The 22,921-nt window shown below is 33.7% G+C and overlaps 1 protein-coding gene across 1 annotated transcript; it reads left to right on the top strand.

Moving 5' to 3' along the window:
• The first annotated feature begins 1,379 nt into the window (after positions 1 to 1,379).
• LOC142986145 (autophagy-related protein 13 homolog) lies at positions 1,380 to 16,505 on the top strand. Its single transcript, XM_076134430.1, has 6 exons — positions 1,380 to 1,830; positions 3,605 to 3,947; positions 5,327 to 5,510; positions 6,859 to 7,024; positions 7,391 to 7,537; positions 8,070 to 16,505. The coding sequence occupies exons 1-6, from the start codon at positions 1,657 to 1,659 to the stop codon at positions 8,301 to 8,303; spliced, it is 1,248 nt and encodes a 415-aa protein (XP_075990545.1). The 5' UTR covers positions 1,380 to 1,656; the 3' UTR covers positions 8,304 to 16,505.
• Positions 16,506 to 22,921: the final 6,416 nt, after the last annotated feature.

Genomic DNA, 22,921 nt, shown 5'->3' with positions numbered 1-22,921 from the left:
AACATACCCACGAACCAGCTATCTAACTGGAATGCGAACCTTTCGTTCTTTGATAATGAGAGAGTTGCTTACCCCGGAGTCCACAGCCATGGTCAATCACGGGTTGGTTTTTCTACAAGTCGTTTGTCGATTGTTATAGCAATTCATGCCTAATTATTTTTATCATTAAAATGAATTAAATACCTATAACATTAATATCTATCTAAAGTAATTGGTTACTTTAGGTTTTGGAACCTCAATGGCTCAATCACCAATTGGGAGGCGAATGTTCAGGTGCGCCATTTTGCATACCTTCATAGTGTTACTTAACCCGTGATCAAGCGACCTACGATCCTGCTCTCTATGTGCAGAAACCTGGAGGTCCACCGCGATAGTTCATAAGGGCCACGGGGTTCATGTTCTTTAAATGCAGGTCGTCGAAATGGTTCTTAATTTCCTAGGGTTCCGAGTACCTACTGCAAAAAGTTAAGAAAGGCTAAGTTACCATATCTTATACTTAAAGCCAATTTCCTCGCTAAACAATGACCGGTTTATTTGCTTACATTTTATTAATATGTAAGTAATATCTGTCCAAGTATAGATCAGCCTCAGCAGTATAGCTACATACAAGGCTCTTAAATATCTTGCAAATGCAACCTATCAAAACGTAGTACCTCTACATCAGTAGGTAATTGTAATTATATTACATAGTGTTGGTTATTTTTATGATATTCATATCTGCGTATACTGTAACAGCCCCATTGCGCATGTCGCAATATGTTCGATTACTTGCAGTTCCAGATACTAGGAGGCTAGATTTTAGTAGGAGTTTAATTCAGACACTAGCTACCTAGAGGTTAGATCGCACGTCTCTGGATAGCTGACTGCTCAGCTTACATTTGTGTTGGTACGGAAATCTGTTTAGATGTAGTTTTCAAAATATTGTGTTAATTTTATAAAATCTATAACGGTATAATAATTTTTAACATGTGATTTTAATTAAAAGTTTTAAATCGCTGCTGCGCATTCTATTTTTGGCGCGAACATACAGTCCTCCTATTGGTTGTTTAGCAGAGAACGGAGCGTAAACATTACAATAAGTCCTACTTAGATAATGACATTAAAATTGCCTTTAAAAATATAACTAGAAACATAAAAAGTATTTTAATATTAATTTTAAAATACAAATATTACATAATAAATATTTATTGATCTGATATTACAACACGCAATAATTTATTTATAAGGAGCTAGCAAAGAAAGTAAAAATTTCCTGCAAAGAAACGTAGCTAAGTGACAGTTTATAATCCAATAGCGTGGCACCTTACAATTATTTAAACCAATCCCAAGATGTAGAAATCTTTTAATGTGACAAATAGAAAATAAGATTAGCACAAAGTTTTAGAAGATGATTTTTTAAGTCTGGTGGCGTTTTCATATCTACTTTGCATATAATCCTCTCGTGATTACGTTCATTGTTATCAAAATTAAACATTATAACTGGGATACATTTTCTTTGTTTTATCTAGCAGCAGTTTATGTTTACTATAATGTAAAAATAAATATACTGTGTTCCAAACCATGATGTTGTTTTACGTTCCCAGAAGATTTTTATTGCTGCGTAAATGATTGCAATAATATTAAACTTTCGCGTTAGGTGTTATAAATGATAAGAAGATGGCATCTTCAAACGCGGAACTGCAAGATAAATACAAACTGTATTACAAATTCACGAAGGTATTAACACTGAAGGTGGCGCAGATTGTGGTACAGAGCAGACAAGGCAAGAAAATAACTCATGAATGCAATGCTAAGCTGCCGGAAATTGGAGTGGATTCATCACCGCAATGGGTAAGACTCATTATATTACTATGCAACAGTCTCAGTGTTAATATTCTTCATACCACTGCTTGTTAATATGTAAAGCATGAGATAGGACATAATTTAAATGAACAAGCATTATTTGTAACTACCTCCTAGTTGAAAACTACAATAGGTTTCCTTGTGTTTTGTTAAAGCTAAATGTGCCTTCAGTTGCAATAGATTTGGTGATATTATGTAGTTATAAAATCCCTCACATTACATTATTGAACACAGTGTGTTTACACAATAATGTTTTTCAGGCTAAAAGTAGTATAAAATCTACTATTAATAAACAGCAAACCATATTTAAACAAGATATTCCTTCAGAAGTGGGTAGATAAAGATAAAATAGACGATGAGTCTATAAATGTTGCTTGTTCTAAACTTAGATATACCTGTTGAGATTCAGTTACAACATTTACAATAGGCTTTAATGCTGGCGGATTGTGTGCAGCTTTTAATAAATTTGAAGGTCCTGGATTCTTGTTATTGTAATTTAACATACATTTCTCATTTATAAAACAGTTTAAAATTGTTATATCAATGTATTTAATACACACTTGTAATAGTAAAACATGTTTTTTTTTAATAGCATAAACCAGAACTTGATTATGCCTTTTCAGTTAAATTTGATGGAGCCAGTTTTATTAACATTCAGAAACTTATTTTAAGCCCTATGCATATTTTGTATCAAAGCTACTGCAATTTTGCAAACCATTCTTGCCATGAATATGCTGTGCTTTATCAATTTAAATAAAACATAATTGTTTTATGTTTAAAAAGAAAAACAGATCAGGAAAGGATTATATTTCCAAATGATTTTGCTGTGCGAGACTCTAAATCCATCAAAATTTCAGAAAAGCACATATGTTTCGAATGAAATTTGCCTAAGATACAAAAAAGGTTAGCTGTGCCTTCAGCTTATCTTAAATCAAGGACTTTTTACACAATAATATTGCATTAAGTAATAATTCTATTTTACTGCATTCCTTTATTCAAGCAACAGTAAATCATCAGTCAGGCGATGTAGTTTTATGAGCTGGCGTAACGCTGAATCAAAAGAGCAAATATTTTTTATTTGATCACCATTCAATACATCAAGTTGTTATAGTTAGTGTCAATACAAACAAGGCTTGCGCAATCACAATCAGTTAAGAATGAACAAACTGTGTGTATAAACAAATCAAATAAAGTGATAGCACTGTACTCTTCAAACTAATATAATTCTGCAAAGGGTACATTGGAATTCCAAATATTTGTGCTAACTAAGGGATATTTTGGTCACATTTTGTATTCAATCACAAATGATCATCAAAAATTTATGAATAGAGTCTATAAAATGACTTCATAATTACTCTAAAGCCTTTTTTTATTTCTCAAAGTTTCCACAATGATTTATTTGAAGCGAGGGTAGTTGTCAATATTTTTTTACGTAAATTATATTTTGATAACTGTGAACTAAGTAAACCATGTAACTGTTATTTAATATTATATTTATATGTTATATTTGTTTTAAAATACAAAACAGATTTTAATGTTTACAATTCAACATGGTTACATAGGTGTCGCAGAATTTATATATTTCAAACTGTTTAAACAATGCTGTGCAATGCTATGTTGTTTTTGTTTTACACTGCTGTTTTTATATGCTATGAGGTGATGCAATAGAATTTTAGTTTTTGAGGACTAAGCTGGCTAGAGTAGGCTGATTATTGAAGTTGTACTTTTCGATTGTAAAGTAAACAACATGATGCTATTTCAGTTCAATTTATCGATCCCCGATGAGCCGGCGGTTACTGAAGACACGAAGCGGGTGTTAAACGGCGAAGTTGTAGACGCACTTACAAAGGTTTTGTGCATAGAAATATCTTTGCACACTGTCGACGGTGATGACATGGTACTCGAGCTATGGACTGTGAAGTTGGCTCCAGGGAGCGAGGTCTGCTCGCCTTCGACCGTCTACTACCGCATGAGTGTGATGCTCAAGTCTACACTGACTATATCACGAATAACACCCGCCTACAAGCTCTCCAGAACGCAGCATAATGAGTCGTACAAAATCTCACACAAAATCTACGGCGGTGAACCAGATTATGATATTCTGGGTAAGGATTATTACTTTTGATATAATTCTAGCAAGAATTAAAGGTTCCTAGGTTTCCATTCAACATAATAGATTGTATGACAAGATGTATGGATGTGAATGATAAGAATCGTACCAAGTGGCGTTCTTTGATATCTGCGTATCTTTATGGGAGAAAGGCGTGATTTTATGTCTGCGTGTATGTATAATATTATACATTTAGGCACAAAAGAAAATCGTCCTAGTTTTAGGTTTAAACCTAGACACGTGACAGGTTTTTTTGTTGTGTAAACTGTGTTTTGTATCATATGTGATCAACCACACATTCAAGTTTGTATATTTGTATAGGAGATGCCTCAAAGTTACTAAAATATTCATACCATTTCAACGTACAACAACCAAGTTTATGCAATCAATACTTACGTAAATAGATTTAAATGGGTGACAGTCGTACACATACAGGTATATTTTACTTAAATATGTGCCTTTGGTGGTTCGATAGTGAACCGCAATTTTACCGGTAGCCGTTATTACACTCCCCTGTTAAATAATATGTGGCTGTCGTTAATAATACCTTATGTTTGTGCCATTTGTTGTACGGAGGGAAAACCTTCATGGACCTACTTACAATTTCTTAGTTTTATGGTTAAAGTAGTATTTGAGTGGCATGGAGGTTATTCTATGATTGCTAAATTACTATTGTCTTGTTTTCTACATGTGGGATTGCGCAGATGTGTTTTATAAATTGTGTATTTGTTTGTACCATGTTATTGTTTTTTAGTTTTGTTTTTATTTCTTCACAAAGGGATAGTATACAAAAAACTTTGACATAGACTTTTCAAATAGGTACGACATGAACCAGATAGATTGATTACTCAATCGGCAGTTGCCGTAGTCTCTTGCTGTAATATAAATCAAATCAAAAAAGTTTTTATTTTATCAGACAGACTTAATTACAAAAAGCGGACAATTATTTGTCATTTGTTAGCTGGCACAACCTGCATGTCTACGTTTAGTCAATTTAGTACATTACTACACTACATGCAATGCATTTTAGTTTAACATGCATCGCGTGTGCTAGATTCGACGCCTGACTGGCCTGATAAAGTGAGATGTTTTGTGAATATTTGCTTTTTTTAAATTCAAGATACTAAAATAGTTTAGGACACGAAAATTACTTGCTATTTTCTTGATCAATGAGAAGAGAATTAATAGCATAAATAGTTATGGAGAAAAGGCCTGCAAAAATATTTTTGTTGTGTTTGTAACATTCGAAATGAGCTGGAAAAATAGCTTCTAGGTACCTCGACCACTAGAGGCTCAAGTAAGATTATCGTACATCATTATTTTTTTATTGTATAATCATACAATTGTTTTATTTTCTTTTTTATATATTTCCAGGTGAAAAACGCAAGACAGTGAAAGTGAGTGAGCTACACACACCTATAGGCACGTTGATCATAGAAGTGGTGTACCGGACGAAAATGACGATAATGCCTGAGACCAGGCAGAAGATTGAGTACGCGACGCCAGCCACCAACGATATCATGGTGAAAAGTGACCACTTTTACACAGAAAGTCCAAAGTGAGTAAACTTCGAATGTAATTTTAATATTAGAAAACCTAGAAGTAATAGGCAAAGCGCTTATTCATAGGACGAGAGATGTTACTTATATAGGGAAGTGCGGAAACCTAGTAGCTTTGACCAGGGTACACAGGGGCCGAAACAGGTCAGTAAAGTCAGTAAAAGTCAGTATTTTTGGACCTGGTCAGTAAAAGTCTGTATTTTCGAAAATCGGTCAGTATAGTCAGTATTTTTCCAAACTCAACGATTTTTTTTGGTTTTCCTTTGCTGTTTTTTGCTTTGCTGCCAATCTTACATTCTCGATTTGCCCAGTAATGATAGCAGAAAGCTGCTTTGGATGCTCGATATTATGTGGATGATCTACGTAATATAATATGTTACTGTAAAAGCCCGAACTGTGGTAAATCCTAAGATTTTCCGGTAAAACCTAAGATTTACCAACTCTCAATGGTAGGAGCGAGGAGGCGAGGAGCCCCGCGAACCGGCCTCCGGCGACATCTTGACATGATCAAGTGAATACAGGTAAAAGTTCGAAATAAAAGAATAGTTCGGACTTTTACCATTGAGAGTTGGTAAATTTTAGGTTTTACCGGAAAATCTTAGGATTTACCACAGTGCGGGCTTTTACAGTAACATATACATGTATTGAAGCATCACATGACTTCAATAGAATAGCAAATTAAAATTTACTATTTTTTTGAAGTCAATAATTTTTAAGTGAAAATTCTTTAGCGCCGTTGCGCACTTTTTAAGACCTGATTGAAAATTCGTAAGACTTGATTGAAAATTCGTAATACCTGATCGAAAATTCGTAATACCTGATCGAAAATTCTTAAGACCTGATTGAAAACTTTACTAACAATAGAAAAACCTTTTTAACACAATAAAAAGGCGGTGCTGGTTAACTATGGGGATGATGGAGACCAATAACCGAAAATAAGCTTTTTAACCGACTTCAAAAAAGGATTTTGACTTTTCAATTCGACTGTATTTTTTTTTATTTCACACAATTCACCCGAAAAACGATTTAGAAATGGTCTGTATTTGGTCAGTATTTTTGAATTTTTGGTCAGTAAAATCAGTATTTTCGACCTCGGAACTTGTTTCGGCCCCTGGGTACACAAATATTATCTATGAAATATTTAACCTGATATAATAATTAGATAAACTGGAAGAGTAGGTAGCTAATCTCGTATTTGGTTGCAAACAATCTGAGATTCTGCTAAAGTGGAAAATCAAAATCATTTTAATAGCTGGTCTTTCGAAACAATTTTAATTAAGTCCAATACTTTTCTTCCTTTATTGAATGAAATGTAGATTTTGTCTACATTTATCTGCTATTGTACAGAAAAAACCGCCACGAGAAGAAGGAGTTGGACCTGTCCAAACCGTTGACGGCGGGTGCATTCGTCGATACAGTGAAACTGAAGGAGTTGCACGACACTCTGAGCCAGCGACTGCCACCTGAACCACCCATGGCTTGGCTCCTCGCTGAGAAAGAGAAGATGGAAAATGTAAGTATTATTCTGTTATATTAGAGGTGTGTTGTTGTTTAGGCAAGGCCGCAAGAGCCAAATATATGGGAAACGTTATATTTTTTTAAGTTACTCTCTCTTTGAAAGATTTTACTGTATGTTGAACTCGGCATTTAGTCGAGCTTGATTGTAAGCCAGTGTTTTAAATGTTTTCTGCTTATCTTAATAATGATATCGTGTTAGACTTTCAAATGATCTAACTGTTTGAGAAAGAGGAGATACGGAAACTTAATTTGAATTATAACAATCCAATACTTGACCATTGATTACATGCTTTTGAATGAAAATGAAGGAAGAATGTACTGATATTTGTACGTTATTGTTAACATTTACTACTTATTTCAGAAAATGAAGGCTCTAACAACATCAGATCATGAGAATGCAAACCGGCCTAGTTGCAGCACGGCTGTTTCTAACACTTCGGCTCATGCCGTCAGCAGAGCTATTGAAGTGCCCAAAAACAAGAACAACGACAAATATTCTGGACTAATGGTAATAATACTCCATGTGATTTATTTTTATTTATTATATATCACTTGCTGTCGCAGTTGCTCTATTGGTAAATGAAAACATCGTGTTAAAACCTTGCGTGCATAAAAGTTGCACTTGGCTAGCATAGATGGACTAAATGCATAACTCCTTCTTATGGGATTAGACTCATTCCCAGCAGTGGGACACTTATGGGTTAAAATAAAATGTTGTATCAGCAGAGGAGCCTACTTGATTCTCTGTGGCCTGCTTAAAATTTTGTTCTTGGGCTACTTTGCTGCACATTGCTATTGTATTATAGGTAGTCAATGACTACTAGTCATTAATATTTTTTCCGGTTACAGCTTATGAACGGTCCTTTCTAGTGAGGTGAAACGAGAAAGATCTTATATTATTGGAAGTTCATCTGTGTGTAGAATTATTTTATTATACTTTTTATTTTTAGGTGCTCACTCGAAGCGTGACCGACCGGGTGCAACTATAAAAAAATATTAACATGGTATAATATTTTACAAAAGATATTTCTCAATTTCAGGAGTTCCCCTTCGCTGACGGCAGTCCTATAGCGGAACTGGCCAACTTCTACCAAGAATGTTTGCACGCTCGATCTATAAGTGACGAATGGACCGACATAGTGATCGAGTCTGCCTCAACGGATTCGGAGTCTCTCTCCAAGCAACTGAAGATGTTCGAGGACGCTGTCCCGGAGTTCGACAACATGGTCGCCTCCATGTTTAGTAACTCCGAGACGGGCTCCGACCGCTCTTAGACTGGATGTAAGACTGTGTGATTGTAGGATAAGGGTTTTAAAGCAATTGCGCAGTGCGAGTAACTGATTGTATACGAATGTATCAAAGTATGAAACGCCTCTTGCTAATATTAGAAAATTCTTGAAAACTGTGAACTAGACGATCAAAATAATAGCTGAAAGAAGACGTTTAGGCTTAAGCAATATTTTTATTTGTATGTGAATCATAGACGGTTATATTATTACGACAAAATTTCTTGTTCTTTCTTGCGATTGCTTATTTCTTGCCAGTAAATCCAACAGACCCTCTCCCCATGCTACAAGTCATGTTTTCCACTTTATAAAACCTGAATCAAATGATCTGTTTATTTCCAATATATACAATCAATGTACAGGATTGACCTCTGTACAGATTTATTATAAGTATAGATTTGTATTCGTATTCGTAAATTCGTGACTAGTTTTCGAAAAAAATATATTATCAAGAGGTTGTTCATACTTTACAATTAACTGTACAATACCGTAATCCTCTAATTTACATGGTCTAAGCAAACTGAACTTACCCCCACTATATCGCTAGTAATAACTATGAACCAAGATAGGACACACTACTAAACTCAGTTAGGCTTGAGACATACTTAATACACCATGTAAAAAGGAGTATTATAGTAAAGTACATTATTGTACACGCTGAGCGATACCGACTAAGAGAGTACGAAAGAACTGCATTTATATTGAAATAGATTACATATTTATTTCATAACTATCAAGTAACTCAACACCTGTGTTGCTTATATCTATTTAAATAAATAGAAAACGTCAACATAATTTGGAAAACATGTTCTAACTAAATACGCTCTTAAACCATTTATAAATCTACATCTTCGCTCGAGTACGACTTTGAACAATTTATTCGCACTGCATCGTTACTTTAGAAATGTAAAGGTACTTGAAGGATTGTAGATAGATCTATTTTCATATTGTTCCCGATTTTTACGGTTGGTGGAATACATCTCTTGTAATTGACACTGTTCGTAGACGCTAATGTTACAGTAGTAAGAAGTATTTTTGAACGTTTAACGCATTTCACTCGCTGTACGAAATGTTTGTCTTGTATACTTCTATTCCTATGGCCAATACATACTATAAATTAGATGTTAAACTTCAGATAATAATGCTCATATTATAATGACTGATGCTTTCTAGGATAGTTGTGTAAATTAGATTATAGTTATAAAGAGACGCAATTCAGAAGTTACATTACGAATTGCAATCAATTTCATAATGTCAGTCACTGTTGGCTTTATCGTAACTTCTAGTTTGCGGCTTGCACGAAATCATTAATGGTATAACAATATCATGCACATAATGACATGCAATTTACAGCTTTTAACGTAAAAGCGTATAGATATTGTGTGTCGACATTGACGAGGGAGCTTCAGTTGATATTGATTGAAACCGAAATGCGTAGGAATAAATGGTTGTCGAGATTAGGGTTATTAAATATAAATATATTTAGTACTTGAAACTGCAACGTAAGACTGCGTTAGACGACACGTCACTGACGTTCAGATATTAACGGTGTAACGACGATGACGTCACAAATGACGTCGCACGCACATTCTACTTACGTAGGTGACGGACGTATTTATCAGTCTCTTGTGTAGTGTTGCAAACAGTTTATAACTAAGACGTTTAAATCAAAATTATATTCAATTTATCGAAAGATTTTAATGTTGTTAAGGTGTTTTTGAATTTGAAATATCTAACGGTGTGTACATTAAATTAAACTGTGTTTTGGGAAGTTGTTCACTAGTAGTGTGTACAGTATTTCAATGTTTTGTAAATATTTATAATAAATGATAAGATAATTTATTCGATTAAAAGGTCACTGTAGACTAGACATCAACAAGTATAGTTTATAAATAATTATCTGTAGTGCTCAGTGTTGACTATAGACGTTAAGGAAATCATCTACTATCCACATTTACTCGGACTAATTTTAACTTTCAATTATTCTATTATAAATTATTCTTCTGATAATTAGGTTTAATTGAAGATAGACACAGAGGTAATAAGACATTACACACTCTCTCACAGTACAGCTTTCTCTATATAATTATATGCCTATAGAGATATTAAGATGAATGCACATTGGTTCCTCATATATAATGTACGCACACTGACATTTAGGTACCGTAATACAATAGCTTTTCACTTGTCTTGATTCGTGGCTGAACTAGGCCTAGACTAGTGTAGGCTAAGGTACTTAAGATAAGATAAACACTTTAGAAATGACCTTCAATGTATAGCCCTGACACCTTTCTCATAGCAGATTCACTGGATATTCTATACATTTTTATATACTTCACTTCAAAAACTTTCCTAAAGTTGCATAATAATATTAATTTATAATTTCACTGCTTTTACTTCATAGTTAAACTTAAATATTTTGCCCCAAAGCTTACAAATTTACTTAGATCAAAAAATCTTATAATATACTACTCACTATTTTCAGCCTTTCATATATGGAACCAATGTGGGAATACTAAAATAACCATAGATAATAAATGTTAAATAAACTGTGGCATCAACAGAGGCCTTTGCAGAGTAGAACACATATAATATAATAGAATGAACATAAGTCGAGTGCCTTCTTACCAACGATTGAGAATTACTTCTCATAGATGTGTGCCAATCTCGTTTTGATATACTTTGATAGTGATCATATCTGGAATAGCCTACAATACATAATATATTATTCATACATACGTAAAATAAAATTAAAAAAAAACGTATGTTTATTATAACAATAGTTATTTTTTTCATTTTTCCATTTATTATGCAAGAAATACAGTTTATAATTTTCAATTTCTGAATATAATTAAATTAATCAAATCAAATATTAATAAAATAAGTTTGGTTTTGATGACCTTTAAGTATCTCAATGTTTATTTGTGCCTACATTTCTCCTTGAAAACGTATATTTTAGTTCCAAACAACATCAATACATATTATTAAATCACAAAAAGTAAAATAACACAATTCTATGTAATGCAATCATAAATAAAATTAAACATTTATAATGAACGGTAGCAGGCTATCTAGATATGAACATTGTTATCATAATTAAATTAAATAACCTTGTTTAGTGTGCATTTCCATGGCGGCTATACCTCGACAACATACAGTTTATAAAACACCACAATTTCTAGATCCGTGGGTAGGTTTCTTGTAGTTATTAAAACTGCAGTAATGCCCGTATTTAGTAAAGCACGTCATGGAAATGCGCTCTTTACTTAGTTAAACCTATTCGTTTAAAACTTCGACTTAAATAAGAGTCGCATTAGGTAAATCTTAGTATATTACAAATATAGGTAATGAAAGTCATTTGATATTAAGCGTCTCGCCTAACTAATTAAATACACGTCACAAACGCACTTACATATATAAGCATTGACTATAGATATATAATATACAATATGCTGCCCATCTATAACGCTACGTATTATTTTTTCGTTTAGGTCAAATAATGTTGACACTTATTATAGTCTTTACAATTACTGAATCTATCACTAGCTCGGAAAGGTTGTACAGCCTTATGAGAAGAGCTAGCTAGAAACTCACGGCCACGCTTTGCAATCGCCAAACGATTAACTATGTGGTTGATACAATAAATTGATCATGAGAGGAGCTACCAATGTGAACTAAACACCAAATAGGGCTTCAATAAATTTTCGAGACAGCTTAATATGACGCGAAAAGAGAGCATTTTAAACATAATTCACATAGCTATATTAACATTAGCTAAGCTTTATACAAAATATTTTATGACAAATTATATAAATAAATATACGCAGATTCGATATTGCACTGTCATACGTCTTACCTTTAATATTAAGTTACTCAATGTAACGATGGTAAAGTTAAGCATTGCTTTAAAATGTATACTTTTGCGGTTTGCGAAAGTGAATGAATGCATATTATTTACACATTTTAATTTATAAGGGAGAATATTGACGCTATATTAATAAGCTACGTGTCTACTTCATTGAAATCGGAGCGTACGGACTCTAAGTGCTTAGTATTAATTTATGTAGCGCGGAAATGCCAATCCAGTAGACGCAGTACTGAAATAAGTACAAAGCAACAGATCCTTTCAATTCGTGCTCACAGTAAACGCGCATCTTTATAGCGACTTAGATTAATAAAATCTAACCACACAATGGCTGGCTATATGTAGTGGCTGAACTGTCAAGTCTAGCTGCAACTACCAACATTTATAACTCGCAGTATTTTGCTACAAATATGTTATCCAGTATAACACTATAATGAACGTGATTTTGCATGATTTACTTATACCATTCAATTAAGCAAGACAATTTGCTAAGATACAGTCAATCAATGTCAGTTAGCCAGCCAAAATACAGTCTGTGCCAGTGTTAGAACGTCAAGTAAGTGAATCTAAATGTATGGTCGTGTTTTAATCCCTATAGAATATCTAATAGTCATACAACAAGAAAGTTGGGTATGTTTTTCTATGAAAAAACGTATTTCACTTTCTGTATAGCTTGTATTTCAGGGTTTTAGGTAAACGATCTGCATTTCTGCTACTTCTGACTTGTAAATTAAAATTAACGGCAACTATTTATACTACGCTAAATAAGTTTGAATTTTACAGTAGAAGCGTTTAAAGTGAAAATCTTGATGACTTTTGTAATGAAAAGTACGTTTAGTTAGCGTTGTATAAGATTTGTAACTTCGTCATTTTAGTATACTTTTTCGTGATTATTTTAAGGCATACAACACATTTTAAGTTATTTCGCATACATAAACAATTTTACTAAAACGTTTATTTTTTATAAAGTTAGCGTAGTATAAATAGCTGCATTAAAAATTATATGCATACATTTACTTTTGTGTACCGCAGTGACCCAATCCCACAACGATTAGTGACTAAGTACTACATAATACAGAGAGTATTTAATATGAAGATATATTTATAGTTGCTGTATTGAGGCCAGATTATATAATAATATTGTTATGTACGTAACGTTTTGTGTACGTTTACCGATGACATGCAGAAACGATTCGATTAATTTATTAAATTGTAATAATTTAATGTTACCTGAACTTACTACTTAGTAAGACGATCAATCTAAATGCAATTTAATGTTCATTTATTGCAAACTCGTATTTTTGCAAACATCTGGCTATAGCAGACATTTTCTACAAGGATTGTAATCTACCAACAACAAACTAAGCGCTTTTGCCGAAATCTATAAATCGCAATCCAGCGGTAACAACATATAAGCGCTGGTGCAATGAAAAAATTCACGACTTTCCATTGAACAGGAAAAAAATGCTTGTACAGAACAATAGAACTAAAATATTCAATTTAATATTCCTATATTACTCTTCTCTGTTATCACGTGAATCGGTAAACGTAACTAAAACAATATAAGCAGACTTATCTCACCGTTGACTGTTATATAAATCTCTTTCCTCTCACGAACACAGCACTTTACTCAACTATAATTAATGTAAAAATATCGTTTTACGCACTTCTCTGGTAGCTATACTCCATAGCTTTGATAATACCTACTTGTGCGTTAAAACCAAGTAGTTGTCAGCCTTTTATTTATAATAAATATCTACTATATTAATTGCCGACGATTGATTGAAAAAAATATAACTAAAACATGGTATGGATAAAAAGTATATTTTTAGCTCCATTCCATGATAAAATTTCAAAGTTATGTTTTTTTGGTCAATAGTAAGCAATTACTATAGTAGTTCTTTTACTACCTACCGCCTAAGACACTATAAACAGTTGCGTAGATATGACACGTCACCTCGATCGCTCTATCATAACTCATCTACATATAAGCCGGGTATATAAGTTAGTACATAATATTACTAGCAATGAGTGCTTACTTTCCTTGATATTTCTTAATTTTAATTTATTCTTGAGCTGTTCTATTGAAATGTTATGCTTTCGGCAAAAATTACTATGTAAATGTTTCGTTTCTTTTTAATGTTGAAGGACTAGTACCAAAAATGATGCTATCAAGTCTTTACCAAAAAACTAGTGTTCAGTTTCGTGTACGGCTTCGATTACTTTAGTCTGTGTTCACTATTTTTATAATACACGTTTGTTTAACCGCGGTGGTGTACGCGTGCCTGGGGTGTGTTCTATTCATATCTTAGATATAATTTACTTTCATAACTTGTAGTTTTGGGTAATAAGTCATCATTGAATATAAGAAAATCGCCATATATAAGGTAGTAAGTTGTTAAGATAAATATCACTATTGAGAGTTACGAAGAAAATAGTTTTTGACCGTTATATCAAAATACATTACACTCGTAAGTTTCGGGCCTATTTCATTGAAATGCTTGTGTGAACGCTACTTTAATGTAGGGAATACCGGAACCTAGACAGCTTTACTAATAAATGTAAGCCCGGATAAGTTAGTAGTTTGTCACTCTCGTTAAAACTGTCTGCGAGTGAGGAACAAACGTCTAACTAATTCGAGTTTAAACTTTTATTAGAAAGGTACTAAGTATAATAAAGTAAGCACGTCGTGTGCTTCTCAATCACTTACTAACCGTTAGATACAGTACGTTAAATAGTCATAACTTATGCATTTATAACACCAATAACAAGAAACAATATTTATCTGTAGAATATAATATCACTATATTTTTATACAGGACACATAACGTATAGAGCAAAGCGGCTCGCTCCTTAAATCCAATGAAGATAAAGATTGTACTGTCTGTCAATAGCAAGCAATTAAAATAAAACGTATACATGTATATTTTAAATTAGTTAATATTCAAACCAAGTTAAACGCTTCCATTCTTAATAAATCAATCTTCAGATAAGGATAGGCTTATCTAAAGAAACAACAAATTTAAACATACTTTTGTACCTAGATGCTTAGGTATCTGGACTTTATCAATTTAATACATTCTGGAAAAGACTATTGATTATTTTTAATTATGAAACTATTTTTTTCTCAGTATATAAAACAGTTGTTTGTGTTTAGAAGGAGCGAGTTGTATTTAAATAATTATATAATATGCAGAAGTGCTATATAATTTCATTTAAAATACACGGCATTTGTTTTCTTCGACATTGTATTATTCGCTGCTGTAGTTGCAAAAATACTAATTAATTGTATTTCAGTAAATAATCAATATATTATGTAACAATTTCCTTATATACTTTGTATAATCAAGTTTATTTCTCAATAAAAAGAAGTAAAAAAATATTAATAAGTTATCAAAATTGTATCACATTTGCCTTGAATCATTATTCATTGTAATGTACAACTTAGTTTGCCTTGCGATTATCTTTATATCAATTTACATAACTTTATGTATGTTCATTGTAAATACACATGATTATCAAATCATATAATAATATGTTTTTTTTTATAAATTATAATGCATTTGCGCTCATACAATCTTTGTATATTTCAACGCCTTTGTACCAATACAATAGCATCCATATGTACAGCACGCAACATACATACATTTATATCGTAAACTACTTACATTTTGTCTGATATTTATGTACATGACTATAATACGTACAATACGTGTCTGTAGTTACAAAAAGATGATCCTGTTGTTAATAATCATCTTTGAACAAACTGCGTAATTCATTTATACATTGATTGTATGAATGTAAGTGTATATAGAGGTAGTTCTTCATTTTGGTTTACGGCTACGTTTAAACTTTTGCACAACACGACCAGTCTGTTATATTTATTTCGGTGCCATTATAAAATCTTTGTTATATTTTTTTGGATAGTCATCATAATGTGCGAATGACATTTGCTTATTTGACCAAAACTTGTTGATTTTGAATGATTAATAATTAGATAATGAATGTAAAATCACTCATACATCACATTAATTTAATACATTTATGAATAATGTTAGTTATTTAATGTGAAAATCTGTTACTTGTAGCTGATTATTTAGTCTTTGCTTCGATTACTGAGGGAGAATGTTCTATAATATAAATTGTGCCCTCTAAAAGTTTGAATAGAGGTGGTTATAACATAATAATATTTCCTTGGTGATCGTGCAAAGCTCTTAGTCGTAGGTCAGTGTCGCGAACACCGTGTGTACGGTACAAGCTTAATGTTTGTAATATTGTTTATACATTTTCATTAACGGCTTCTGAAATAAAATACGGATGTTTTATATGCAAGTTTTATTTTATTTATATGAAAACAACCCTGTTACGTCTTTATGTGTTTTAATTGGATTTTTAAAAGGTATTTGAACACACTTTTTTAACTAACATCTATTACTTGATTATAAAGAGTGCTTGAAATAGGAACTATACAAAAAATCGGCTGACTGGAATTCAGCGGATAAGACATACACAACTCCCATGTAATATTCATTTACGTTATACCATGTTTTTAGACTATATAGGTGTTAATAAGCCACTTAAAATACTATAATTGCGAACGTTTCCTAGCGGTTTATGACTTTAGAGTGCCGAATCCTTGGCAATGCGATAGATTATATCCTTAGGAAGATAACAAGCGTAAGTGCACTCACTCATATTGAGGTATTGAAATTGCATTTAACATTAAGAAGATTCATGATCGCGTTACGAAATAAACATTCTCGTCAAATATTTAAGTGATCAGGGTTAAAAATCTAGTCTACACGCTGATACCTGAAGGTCTTTCATGTGTAAGTATTGGGTATAGTGTCACTAGCGTTAAATAATGATAGATACGTAATAGCGTGACAGAAATTGCATCCTTTAAGAATGACTTTCATATAAAATGTTCTATAGAATGTTCATCCAAGTTACGGTAAAGAGGAGCCTGTATCCAGTAGGGAGAGTAACAAGCTAAATTAATAATACACAAGGTTAAAAGGCGGCTCGTTCATTTGTTAATAACCACTGCCAATATTCAAAGTGTTAGAAGCTGAGCGTACAATGAGAACACACTGAATTTTACGTTCGTATGTCAAATAAAATAATGATTAGTTGATTAGTAATTTAATATGCTAAATGAGCATCAATTTAGTAAGATGTGGATCTATTGCCAAGCTTTCTATTATTGACTTTGTATTGTGCTAGAAAACTATTAGCGAATTGCGGTCACTCTCATTGATAAGCTATTAATAAAAATAAAATTGGGAGCCGAGGCAACTGCTCTCCCAACGTCTCCTCCTAGCGCGTGGATAAGCGTATCAAGCATCCAACTACTACTCCAGTACTAATTCATGGCTGAAGTACCTTTTAGATTTGTTTTTACTTAATTAAATTTGATACAAGTCTGACTGGTAGAGATATAAATAAATAAGCATTGCCAATATTGTCGCGTCGTATGCTTCAAAATATTTATACATTCACACATACATAAAATTACGCATTATTCTCATCTTCTAGATCTCTAAAATTTAAAATTAAAATGTACGAAATAGTTTTTTTTTCTAATCTAGCCACGTCATACATTCAGTGTTGCCAATGTTGGCTGTTGTCGCAGCGCAGGCTCACGAACGCCCAAAATGCGCACAAATACTAGGGTCGCATAAAGTAGTAAGAGATAACGGAGTGTGAGCGAAACAGATAGCATCTATCAAACACACACAGTTATAGAATAGTTGTAGGTGCCCTAGGGTGGTGTAGTGTAGGAGCTAGCATCAAGCTTTGGACATTGTAGATTTGTAGTTTGTTATAAATGCAAATTAAATCCGAATTTGAGAAGCAGATTTGGGTGAATGATTTTAAACGTCAATAAAAATGAACCAAATCGACTACTAAAATTTTTTAAACGATGATAGATTTTCATTCAAATTTTTTACTTTGTTGTTTTGTATAAAATTTCTGGAGTGTAGTGAAACATGGTCGTGGGTTATCAATCCCATATTGTAAAATATACGTTTTTATAATATGTATAGTTGTTTAGCTTCCCGAAGTTCCGGATAGGCCGGAACAAAATCGTAAATTTTATGTGGGGGCGGAGCGGAACGATTCTACCCCGCCTTGGGTTGCGTTTTAACCATTCAGAATAAGGATCCCCTAAACCCTCATGATTTATGACATTTTAAAGAGAACTAGGCGTTTTGCGAACCAGTTTTCTTTACCAATAAACACGCCTATTTTTACTATTATTTATTTTTAAGATAAGACAAGATTAGCAACAGTTTGACCGCATTGGTATTAAGTAGTTTTAAGTAGTAACTTAATGGTTGGTTTCTTAGTTTCCTATAACTAACGCTAGCTTAGGTTAAAAAAAGTGTATTTTTGCAGTGTAATAAATTAACTCACTGTGTTATGGCGGTATAAATTTTTACTTGATGTATACATACTAACTTTTTTAAAAAGGGATGTTTTAGTCCCAAATACTCAAGTTTAGTGATGTTGTTTTATAAATACAAAGTTGTCTGCAATTATCTGCATTTCGAAGTGGTGAGCTCTCTGACTGCAAAAGCATCATGGCCGCGCAGGGGGTAGAATTGTGGAGGCTATTACTCTGTTGCACTCACTGTTGAGCGTTGTATTTAGGGGTTGGGGAAAAGGGAGGAGTGGCTTGCATCCAATGAAAGCTCCAATAACAGACAGGGTAACAATAAAACGAACCTCTTCTAAACATATGAAATCCTGGTGTTAGGAGTAGAAAATTCTCCGGATTTTTTTAAAACTTACTCCACGCCGCACGCATGCTCGAATCGGTATTTATCCCGCCGAATACTAGGAGAACATAGCGTACTAAGAAGTATGCGAAATAGGGGACGAACACTCGAAGTTAAAATAGCGTAAGTGCCGTCTCGCATGTATAAATATTTACCACTTTGGTTCTGAGCACCAACTTGGTCCCCCTGTATCAATCATTATTCTCTCACACATGCATGAACTATGAATGTGTTTGTATTTTTATTTTAACAGGTAGAGACTGAATCAGTAAGTTATTGTCAGGTATAGTCACATTATTTCATGAGAAGAAAAAATCTTAGTGAGCTAGATTCCAGTTAATATTTTAATTATGGTGATTTGTTTTAACAAAAAGTTTTACGTGTTTTTACGCCAACCTCAAATACTCATTGAAGATAATAAATAGGTTTAAAAAACCTAAAATGAGTACGGTTGCCTACATGTTTATTTACCATAATAATTATAATGTTGTCATAAATCAATCTTAAGTAATTATTATTATCTTATGGAAAAACGCCATTTTTCTATCAAAACCGCATCGTTTGAGTATTCGCAGTAGTTAGGCAGAAAAACGTCGTCCGAATACTACAGGATAATTAAGAAATATAAGGTGCAACAGATTTATTATTTATTTAGGATGAAAAATACTAATCGCGCATCAAACAATCTTGTATTGTCTAGATAAAATAATTATTTTCTTTGAGAACAAGTTTATCAAATCATTTTTATTTAATTTTACTAAATATCAATATGTCTGAAACTGAAAATATATGGCGCCAAGTCTTTCTAGATTGAATCGAACTGATTAGTATTTATTACGGCGGCCCTACTACCATAATAAATAATGTTATAATCGTATACTAATTGCGATATAGGTACAAAGGCTAAAGAGTAAAGAACAGGAAGGAGAAATACGTGTAAAGCGCGCATCATACAGTGCCTGGCGCGCCCTATACCTCTGCCAGCCCCTACGGGCGTAGCAAGCGTGATGATACGGAAAAAAATCGGGCAGCACCTCCCCGTATCAACGTTTTTCATTGTTCAATCTGATAAGCCTTCCGACCTTTTTCCACTTTAAATACAAAAACTAGTGAAGAAAAAAGACGGAAGGACTACTCAGTATTTGTTTTATGATATTGTTATAATGATGAAGAACCGCTACCATTACCTTTACCTTACCGGGTAAGAAAACTACGAGACCTTACTTCTAAATGATTTATTTTGACTACATGATTATGATTACATGAAAGATACAAGAATAGGTAGAAAAGAGGATAAGGATTAGGAGTTAAGGAAGATGAGATGATGAATAATGACTTCTATTAACGGTAGCCGGAGCTCCCATCTCGTTCTTTGCGTATGTTCAACTGCGTCATCCATTTGGTGAAGTCGTGGTCTTCGTTTTGTTCTGAAACAAAAAAATTAGTTTAGTGAGAGGTCCATGTGGCGGAGGCACGCCAACGAGCGCACGGTACCACGCTGCTGATGTGTCTGCCGTATGTCCTAATTGTAATCGATTCAATTGCATTCAGGGCATGCGCTCTCAGGATATCCAGGATGCAAGGATGTGTGCGTGATGATTGCCAAAGATTAATATGCAGAACTGATGCAAAAATTTGACAAGTATAGTAACCGATCGTCAAAAGCTATTTATATGCAGCATTTTATTTTGTGAATGCATTTGTAGAGCAACTAAAGCATAGTTTTTTCTATCGAATCCAATGATTCTCTCTAGTTAGTAGTAGTAAGGGTGTCTGTGTACTTAAAAAATGTAACACATTTTCTTATGGATTGCGTCTTTATCACGATCACCGTTAACTATTAATCTTCGTCTTTTACTATTGTAAAAAACCTTATACTAAAATATCGATTAATAATGACTTTCAAAACAATTTTTGGACGTCTAGATTGTCTTATCCGTTATCTCAGACGTTTGGCTACCTAGCGTAGAAGCGGTACAGATGAATAAATAGTGGTAGCGGTCGAAGAGGCGCGCGTATTGTCCTGTCTGCGTTACTCCATACTCCTTGGTAAAAATCCCTGTACCGAGGACCGAAATGTTTTGCCAATGACCGACCTATGAATTTCGGGGTATTGAGCCTTACCTGCCAGTGAATAAGATAAAACATCACATGTCATGTTGATATGTGTAAACCCCAATTTATGGGAAGCAAATCTGCATACCCGCGATGTGCTCTTAAAGTTTGGAAAACTTTGGGCTAGTTTTAAAGGTCATCAATCAGTTTGAAGAAAGTGACGAGTTGTATAACGTATTGAGTATTTTTTTTTAATATGTTTGGAATTTCGCCCGCCCTTTTTCACTGTAGTTGCTATGACTTAATGAAAATAGACGAAGTTATTTAAATTAAACAAAGTTTTGTATACAATTTAAAAGTTTAATTTTTGAACAGTACAGTAATTAATAGGTACCTACCACAATAATATTAATTTTTAAATAGCTAATTGTGCAACTCAATAAAATTTTGACGTAAACATATTTTTTCGAGTTATAAAAAATTGTTGCGCTATAAAATATAACAAAAAGTTATTAACTTTGAAAATAGACTGCCTAGGTCGGTTGTGTATCCCGGGTTCAACTTTTTCTAATTTATATTAAATTATTCTCAATAGAAGCCCGGAGTTAGGTAACGTGGCCGGTATATGGTAATAGGCTCGCCCCCTATTATATGGGACTAACCGTCAAGCGCAATACTGACGGCTTTACGTGCTCTCCGAGGCACGGAGGTTTACATTTCAGAAAAATATTCATAACAGTAAACTCAGTAAAGACTTTTTGGCCTGACCCGGGATTCGAACCAGAGACGTCTGTGCGGCAGCCAGCATATACTATACTATCCTAAGATAAGGGTCGTTTGGTATGACGGACGCCGCGATGCATTTGTCTGGATTGCACCTGAAACTTGCAGCCGCGGCGCGCCGCCGCGCCCGCCGCCTCGCTGTACGCGGTACGTTTCTCTCTCGACGGGCATTACCAGCCAAATCTCAGTCTGACTAGTTCCGCAGTTTTAAAGCTAAACGACTGGGTTTTTTGGGATACTCATATTCGAATAATATCAAGAAAATACTTCTTATTAATTTTGTTAATTTCAACTTAAAATGCGACTGCTTTATTAATAAAAAAAAATTGTACTAAAAAAAACTTTAAAATTTAAGCATACCTACGTTTGATGTGATTCCTGTTTTTATTTTAAACATAAATGTTTACCTTTTATAATTAACGGGACTAAAAGTCTACAAGGCGCGAGACGCTGAATTTTTTTCATGACCGGGATTATATTATTTTACTTCTCAATTTTCAGAACAAATAAAGTCGTTTGGCTGAAAGTAATAAAATCATTTGCAGTTTCAAGGAAACCTCTCGGACTTGACCAAACCGTTCACGCTTGACCGAAAAGCACAAAATGCATTCGGTGCATTAAAAAAAAATGGGTCCTTAAAAAGTCCAGGATAATAAATAGCGTAGCATTTTAAATAACTATAAAACAAAAAAAAACAATAAAAAAATTCAATGCAAAAATTGCAACTTTTGCAGTCTAGATGCAAGCGGCGCAGCAATGGATGACGTCAGACGAGCGCACGACAGTGCAACATAGTGCAATCGGCGCAACCAATGTACTAGGGAATCATGAGTATCAAAGAGGTATTCCATGCAGTTCAGAATGTTACTACTACTACTACAGCTACTGTGTAGTGCTTGTATAAAGCACACGTGGAAATGCACTTTCCCACTCTTACCTAGTACTGTTAGGTTTACTACCTTCCTGCTTGCACTACGCCGTTATTGGACATGTCTGGGGTAGTGGAGTGGGTCAGTGGGTGGTTTCGAGCAGTATGTCTGTTTCAGTCGTATGCACTTTGACTCAGTCATTTTCATGAAGGCGACGTGAACGGATGTGTTTCAGTGACCTAGATCAGC

The sequence above is a fragment of the Anticarsia gemmatalis genome, chromosome Z (assembly GCF_050436995.1).
Source record: "Anticarsia gemmatalis isolate Benzon Research Colony breed Stoneville strain chromosome Z, ilAntGemm2 primary, whole genome shotgun sequence".
Lineage (NCBI taxonomy): Eukaryota > Metazoa > Arthropoda > Insecta > Lepidoptera > Erebidae > Anticarsia > Anticarsia gemmatalis.
The sequence above is the reverse complement of the archived record's forward strand: the minus strand, read 5'-3'. Positions and strand labels throughout refer to the sequence as shown.